The 8,965-nt window shown below is 24.1% G+C and overlaps 1 protein-coding gene across 1 annotated transcript; it reads right to left on the reverse strand.

The window, feature by feature from the left end:
- Window positions 1–437: 437 nt before the first annotated feature.
- Window positions 438–8,624, reverse strand: LOC112596885. Its single transcript, XM_025342708.1, has 9 exons — window positions 8,418–8,624; window positions 4,218–4,427; window positions 3,939–4,082; window positions 3,618–3,719; window positions 3,177–3,464; window positions 2,914–2,988; window positions 2,257–2,516; window positions 1,543–1,705; window positions 438–622 (listed from the first exon to the last, which is right to left on the reverse strand). The coding sequence occupies exons 2-9, from the start codon at window positions 4,408–4,410 to the stop codon at window positions 516–518; spliced, it is 1,332 nt and encodes a 443-aa protein (XP_025198493.1). The 5' UTR covers window positions 4,411–4,427; window positions 8,418–8,624; the 3' UTR covers window positions 438–515.
- Between the last annotated feature and the right edge of the window lie 341 nt (window positions 8,625–8,965).

Genomic DNA, 8,965 nt, shown 5'->3' on the forward strand with positions numbered 1-8,965 from the left:
TTTTATTATTTACTTCACATTAGACATGTACCTTATATTTTATGGTTATGTTTTACCTAATTATAAATATTATTTAATTAAACTATAATATGGTTGTAATGGTGTATTGGTATCACATATTATTTATGTATATAATATATATATATTGTATAGGTATGAATCTATTATAATTTATACCTATCTAAACTAAAGATACTTCAATACTTCTATAATCCAGAATAGGTAAGCTGAATAAATAACACAATTGGATTTTGAATAGGTACTGTGCTATTTATTAACATGCTTACAAAATTATATATAATATTAACATTAAATAAACAGGTACAAATATTTAAATAATATGATTAGGTATTAGGATATAATAATAATTATATGTTATAACTTAATTACTGACATTTTTTTTTTAAATATAATAATAATACAAATGTAGGTGGGTTATGGGTAGATAGGTATATTCAATACTTTATGATAATATTATTATCATGTCTTTATGTTGATATAGTATAATATATGTATTACGAAGACTGAAGACGAAACTTAGCATGCGATAACCAAGTAGCCAATGGCACATCAATTTCTTTATCCAATTTATTTTGGAACTTAGGATTAAGTCGTATGGTGTCTGAAACATAGTATTATAATTATTAAATTTTATTAGTATTAAGAAATATACCTATCCCTAAAGTAGTCAAAAAGAAGACTATTGGGATAGTTTATTATAGATAAAATGAATTTAATATAGAGGAGTGGAGGACATTCTATAGCATGTATAATAATATAATATAATGGTAATATTATATGGTACCTAGAAAATCCTTAGGTTAACTGAATGATCATTAGAAATGTTGACATATTGTATTATATTTTGTACAATATACATTATACATGGACGATGGACAAAATGTATAAATAGGTGTACTTTTTTTACAGTTAAAATTATTAATAGAACAGGCTTTAAGCTATAGTATATTATAATCATAATTCATAATAATATCATCTTCAAACTATTAATATATAGTCGTATCGGCGGCCCAGGCCCGGATATTCTGTAGAAGGGGAAATTGGAAGACTACACCTGTCATCTATGCTTTTAGTGATAAGTCTCAGTTGTGATAATACACTGAATTCTATTTATATTACACTAATATAATAATCATGACGAAATAACATGTTATTTCGTCATGATAATAATATTCTATGATAATATAATATAAGTCTATACTCTATATTGTGATAATATTATAATTTATAATATTGTAAATTGTTAGTTGTTGCCGCTAGGTCACAATAATACCTGCCTTGTTTAATTCAATACTTAAGTTAATTAATAATTTGTTTTTCGAATATTGTCATACAGTTTTCTTTTCTGTAGTAATGTAATTAATAATTATCAGTAAACCATAATGCAGTTACCACTTTTAAATAAGTTAAATGTTATAAAGTTTTAAATTATTATGATTACTATACTGATGAGTATATTTCATTTTTTGTGAGAATTAAACATTAATTGTATAAATTAATTGATTATATATTTCCATTTACCAATTAATAAACGGTAAGTAGATAGTTGTGAAAAGTTCTTTTTTTTCTTGAATCCTAATAGTGAATAATGGCAAAGCACTTCATCTACAAACATTTTGGACATCAAACGCCTTGTGCTATCACCAATATCTTTGATGCCAATCAGCACCGAGAGTTTTGATGTCTGTGAAACAAATCAATGCATTTAAATATATTTATTATTACCACATGGTAAAAGCCTAGGTAATTATTTTATAACTTTAATAATATTATCTAAAATCACTATTCTCTAAAAAATTGATATAAATTACCTACATATTTTATTTATGAAATTAAATGAAAGGATTTAATTGCCCTGTAATAGTCCTATAAGAAACTTAGTAAACTTCAATAATTTATTCTATAGAATATAATAGAATCATAGAATTACACTTTAAGTACCTTTTAAGTTTTTTTTTATATATTATTTGGTAGGTAAATTCTAGTAGAATTATTATTGGCCACTATATTTATTTCATTATTCAACTATATTATACCTATGTATTGATAATGAACACTATTTTTTTTGTTCTAGGTAGTAACTAAAGTAACTAGTCATAAAACTAATATGATCTAAATTTTTATTGTAGTGCTTTTTTTAAATTTAAATAGAACCTAAGGAGTCATTATAGTATTATATTATATTAACTTTTATTAAATAGTAAATATAGGTATTAAAAATATATGTAAAATTACCGCAGTATTTCGAAATATTTTATCGCTTTTAATTCTTTCTTCAAATATTTCTAGTTCCTCTTCGGTTTTTATTGGGAATATATCATCAATTGTTATGGAAGAATTTTGGTTTGAAATTTGGGAAACAATGGTTTGTCCAGTATTTTTTAAAAAAGTATCAAATGCATTAATGGTAGTTTGTTGAATGTTTAATGTTGAGCTCAAATTAGATATTTCATACTTTATTTTACTTAATAAAGTCAGGACAAGGTTTTGAAAATCTAAAATAAAACATGAATAAATATATTATTATAAATAATGATTAAAAAACAAGCAATAAAAAAAACAATACATTTTAGAGTATTTAGGTTTACAAAAATAATCATGATAAATTGTTATTTTTCAGTAATAGTAATTTAACATGGATATTATAAAAAAGCATACTAAAAACTAAAAATATTATATTGAAATAAGAACACTTTTTCAAGTCTGTACTTATTAGATCTATTCAAATCCTTAAACTACAATTTTTTTCATGCATATTTTGATTTCTATTTTATTAATATTAATATATATTTAATGTATGATTATTGGTATACTTAATGACTACGTAGTACTTCTAAAATTAGTTACAAAATATTTATTAATATATTATATATTTATCCAATAGTCACATACCGCCATTTTGTATTTCATTGTTTTCTGTAGAAGAATTATTATTAACATTGTTTTTAATTTGTTGAGCATGTATACCTAAAAATTAATTTAAAGTTCAATATTTGTTGCTAATAAAATACCTAGATATAATTAAAATTATCTATAGAATGGTTTTAAAATAAATAGATAATTTAACCTGATTATCACATAAAATATCTATCTTTTTTTGAAAAATAATATTAGATATATTATTCATATTAGTATATATGTATTATTTTATATACCTTCTGATAAATTTGATGGTTGTGAGAAAAATAATTTTTTTTTAACATTATTTGTCTTTAATGTCTTTAACACTACGGTATCTGGAGTCAGTTTATTTGGTTGTGACATAAATATTGTTGACTTGTTTTGTTTTGGAGATGGAGAAGTCATCAAATTATTAATTATATTAGGAGAATCATGATCATCCTCAACCAAAAACTTTCCAACAGGAGAATTGAAAATATTTGGACTTGAGGGAACGTTGTTATAATTTCTGATTATTGGACTCCTCTTTGGACTTGGATAATCTGAAATAATTTATAACAATAAATTACAAATAAAAAAAAAATAAAAGTACCTAAATATGTTAATATTAATATAAAACTGCAGAATAGCAGGGTTAGTTATATCAATAATAATAATAATATGAATTGTGACTTAAATAATTTAATTTATTTTACCATTTGAAACCCCAGGTAAATGATATTCAGGATCATTATCAGAGTCATACATATCTATAGAATTTTCATCTTCTTCAATAAATTCATCAATTTTTCTTTTCTCTGTTAAATTGTTAAATAGATAATATTAAACATTTTATATTAACCATAAATATAGCAAGAATTTACATAATATAAGAAAAAATGTAGGTATAAATTATTTTAGAAGCAGATTTTTTTTTTGTAAATTATTTAGAAAGTTTAATATAATATTAAATACATATATTATATATAGGTAATCTTGAAATTTAGAGAAAATTAAATATAAATTAAACATCTTACTAGATTTTAAAGTTGGAGGACTTTCTATCTGTTTGTTTTCAAATGTTTTTTTTGTGACTTTTTTACATATATATTCATCGTTTGCAGATAAATCTGAAAGAATTAGAGCCTTATTGGCTTTAGAACGAGCTTCTTCTAAGCTTCCTAAAAAATAATATTTATTGTAAAACTTTTTGTTACGCTATATAAATTAATATTATAAAATAATATTCAAACATCTTAATTTATGTATATTAACTATCATCTACCTATTATTAATTATTTAAATCTTATTCTTACCATATTTACGTCCTAATATCCTTGCTGGTAACCAATTATATTCCAACTTATTTGGATAACTTCTTTTTTCAATTAATTTTTTTGCACTATTTTTTGAAATAGGCCATGCACATGTTTTAGTTTTTCTATTATACCATGTTTCAGGCACAGATTCAACAGAATCTTCATTCAAGAAATGAATAACAATCCACATTTTTAACTATGTAATACCTATGAAAGTTAAATTTAAACAATATAATATATTACAAATAGGTATATTCAAATGTAACCAAATAAATGGTATAAATAGTTATATAAAAATTATTTTTTACAAAATAAAAAAAAATAAATCAACTTATAATAGTAAATTAGTATAAATTATATCATATAAAGCTAAACGTATTGGCTTTTAAGGCTTTAATATTATATGAATATGGCAACAGGTAACCATGTGAAATATTAAAAAACTCATTATTATAACTAAGCTAGGTATCTGTTTTGTATTATATCATTAATTATTTTATTATATTATAATTTATAATCAATGGTTATAGTGAAAAGTGAAATTTATAAGTACCTAATGCAATTTGTTTAAATTATTAATTATTAATTTAAAAACTACTTATGAAAAAAAAAATGTTATAATTTATTAGAATAAAATAAAGGTTAAGTGTGAACTATTGGCATAACAATTGAATTTTCATTGTGAACTAAAAATAACATTTTTTTTATGGATTTCACAATCTTCAAAGCATTTTAAATTTTCACTTAAATTGTGCACAATAAAAATATTAAATATTTTTGAATCTACTGGCTTTTCAAAAAGGGGTGTTTTTTCTTTCAAATGATTTTCCAATAATCATGATTTTATTATTTGAAGTCTTAACAATATTTAAACATTTGATAATTTCTCCAGATTTAGTTAAAATATAACTTTCGCGATCAACTTTGGTATTTAATTTTAATGTATTTTTTATTAATTTATAATACTGCAATCCATTAATATTTTTTACTAAAGGACCATTTTTACGACTTTTTAATAATAATGGTTCTTGATTTGTCGAATGATCTGATAAACTTGAATTGATGATGCTCTTATTATTATATATTTCATTATATCTGTTAATTAATTGTTCCAGTGGCTTGTCATGTTTTCTAATTTTGGATTTGAGTGTTTTCATGTAATTCTCGAATGGAAATGCGCTACAATTATCGAGTGGTCCATGACTCCTATAGTCATCAACTATGTGTAAAAGACCATGAATGTTGTGAGAAACATGCTGACGACCATACATTTCTTCAAATGTTCTCACAAAATAGTCCAACAATGATTCAGCATAGTCTGTATAGCACTCATAGTCTGGACTCAGTAGTATCAGCATTGAAACATATAAGCTCATAAAATTAGTATATATATTCTTATTTAAAATATTTTTTTAGTACAACAACGCCAGTATATAATAAAAATAAACGCAATTCTGTCGCTTTCCATCTACTAATGTCTTGAATATGTCGGGTCTTTCTCACAAATTCTGATGGAATGAATGGTTTGAGATCTAAAAGTGATTTACTTAATGCATGAATACTTTTACTTGGAAGTCGAGTTTGCATTGGTCCTTTATGCATCCAAAGTGTAATAAGTTTTCGTGTAACCCCAAGACACACCAAATGCATATAATCTAGAGGAAATGCACTAACTATATCTAAACCTGGTAACTCTACCAGTTTTGAAATTGTCCCAATATGTGAATCTTCATATTTCATATTTACATAATCATTATGTGTTTTTTTAGCTGACATATTTTTAGAGTATGGAAAACAAACTCGTTTTTCATAATATTCACCTTCTTGAGTACATCTACTACATGAATAAAATCCTGAGTGGCCTTTAGTATTTAAAATAAATGACTTTGCAGGTGCGTCACAAATGAATAATTTAATTCCAACCTGTATTCTACTTCCATTCAAAACAATACCTTCAGTTATTAATTGTTTTGATTCTAATATGAAGTCAGATAAAAAATTCATCAGTACATTTTGGTTTTGTATACCCGTGGTAAATTCCAACTGGAAAAACATATTTTTCTGTACCTATAATATAAGCCAATATCGGCCAGAATTGGCTGTTACTACTTTTAGTTAAAGGCAACCCATCAACGCCTATGGCAAGATTTATTTCAGTCGATTTAGTCGATAAAAATGTTTTGATACCATTTTTCAACCCAAAATGATAATAGCGACCAGGAGTAACACTTTTGATGTTTCCTATGGTTAACTTGGGCCCTGCTAAAAGAGTTCGACAATCTTGTGGTAATTTTTCTGTTTTTATTACTTCATGGCGTTTCATAAGTTTTAATAATTTGTTAACAGTTATTTGTGGGACGTTACATTCAGTAGCCCAACAACCAAGTTCAGTTTCAAAAGAATTATTTTCAATAGGCATTAACATTTCTACACTTGAAATTTCATTATGTGAATAAAAAGGTGATAGAGGATTTTGAAGCTCATTATTTACTTCTTTATTTAAATTTAAGCACGATGAATTTGGAGATGTGGAGTTAGGAAACATAATGTGTTTGTTATTTGAATAATGAGAGGACAAATTTGATGATACAGAATTAGGTAGTTCATTTTCTTCGTTATGAATTATCTGTAATATATAGCCTGTATTAGGTGATGACATACAATTTGATTTAATTGTCTGAGTAATAATTGTATTTATAAAAAATTACTTGATCTTCATTATTTGTATTAATTATGGTACTGCTTCTTGCACTATTAGTCTTTTTAAAATATAAATTTTTAATTATGGTCATTTCTCGTTTAACACTCCTCCTTATTACTGACTTATCTCGTTTAGACATATTGTTCAAATTATATGTATATTATGCTTTTATCTATTCAAAACAAAACTACTATTATAGGTAGGTACCTGACTAAACTTCTTAATATCATTTTTTAGTAACAATATTAAAATTTAATAAATACAATTATTTTAGTTATATATTAATCAGTAATTTTTTTGTCTACTTGGTACCTACTTAAATTATTTTACGGTATTTACATAATACTTAGGTATTCATGTAATAAGTTTAGTACATATAATTTAGTTAAAAAATTTAACTATTAAAATATATCTAATTAATCTAAACATTTATTATAATATTAACCTACATATTATACATACATATAAATTAGTTTTAATAAAACATTGTTTATTTAGTAGGTATCAAATAATTTTATATCTAGTATAAAAGTACCTAAACATTTTAACATTCATTTTCTTGTTTTTAATAATAAAAGAAATGATATTTATATATATGGGTTTTATTTATATCATATATATATAATATATATATATATATAAGCAGCATAATAAATGCTTGTTTTATAAAAATGTACAATTCAAGATTTTAAGACTTATAAAAAGCATATAGTGATAGCTTAGTACCTAACTAATTTGTAAGATTATATTATGTTAAGAAGTTTATTATCATATAGGTCATTTACAAAAAAAAAAAACAATAAAAGCAAAATTTTAACTAATTAGTCACAGTCATAGTCATAAAAATAATATTATTTAGATTTCTAACTATAAAATTATAGAATTAAAATAGTATCCTGTTAGAAAATTATTATTGTTTTTTTTCAGAGGATGTCAGCGCAAATTATAAACTATGTTTTCACCTAAAATTGTTTTTTTATGAGTTTAGAAAATTAGAGTAAAATCGACAATAATTATTGTTGTAATTATTACAAAAATTATAGAGGGTACAATTTTTGATTGGTCTGCCATATCGATTTTATATTTTATTATTATTTATTATTACTTTACAATCGACTTTCAAAATGAAAATTTTCTTTTATAAATTTAAATGATATATTATAGATAAATAATTTTATGCTAAAATTCCTCAAAAACATAAAAAATAAAATTATTCTGCATAGATATACATTAATGCAAAACATTTAAATTTTGCCTATGTTGCATTGTTGCGCGTAGGCCAGAGAAAGAGAAAACAAAAAGAACGCAGGGCGCTGACATCCTCTTTATAATAGTTGCTGAAATTCTAATTTGTCACATTATTCGTTAGCCATGAAATTCAAAGTTTTTACAAACCTTTATTGATCAGGCACTGAATATTTGTTGTATAAATAATAATTATGGTAATAGGTAAAAAAAAATAATAAATTAAAATTATTGAATTATGCTTTACTTACGTCTGTCGCGTAGTATCTTCTGTTTAAACTTTGCAATTTTTAAAAAACAAAGAGAAAATTTTAATAAACACTGCTAGCTAGTGATGATGATAAACTGCACAGTGCACGGTACGCGGTGATCGCCAAAATGGTAGAGACAAAGAGTAATAAAGTCGTAGTGTTCAAAATAATTCACCAGAATAATGTTAACAGCTGATATTTGGAAAAAAAAAAATTAAATAATGGTTCCTTGGAAACTGGAAGAATTTTCAAAACCTATTATGATAAATAATACTCGTTTGCGCTTTATTCGCGTGAACAAATATTGATAATATTGTCTAGGCTGCGTCGTAACGATTATAACTTATATAAAAGCTCTGTACTTACTTGTTATATACGGACTATGGGATGAGCTGTTTATATTTTCTTGGTACCTCTTAATTACTTTAGGTAATAGTAAAGGTCGCTCCATACTATGCATGTTTCGTGTTTTTTACGTTTTCGTTGAATTTCGTGAAAAGTGGAATGGGTATTGGTGTCGTAGTTAAGACGTACCATATAAATGATAT

Source organism: Melanaphis sacchari, unplaced genomic scaffold (assembly GCF_002803265.2).
Source record: "Melanaphis sacchari strain LSU unplaced genomic scaffold, SCAv2.0 Contig366_pilon_pilon, whole genome shotgun sequence".
Taxonomy (NCBI): domain Eukaryota; kingdom Metazoa; phylum Arthropoda; class Insecta; order Hemiptera; family Aphididae; genus Melanaphis; species Melanaphis sacchari.

Excerpts from the sequence above, each read along its gene's own strand:
- LOC112596885 (XM_025342708.1), bottom strand. The coding sequence starts at position 4,410 with ATGTGGATTGTTATTCATTTCTTGAATGAAGATTCTGTTGAATCTGTG. Across the intron at positions 3,720-3,938 it reads TCCTCCAACTTTAAAATCTA|AGAAAAGAAAAATTGATGAA; the intron begins GTAAGATGTTTA and ends ACAATTTAACAG. Across the intron at positions 2,517-2,913 it reads CAATGAAATACAAAATGGCG|ATTTTCAAAACCTTGTCCTG; the intron begins GTATGTGACTAT and ends GTTTTATTTTAG.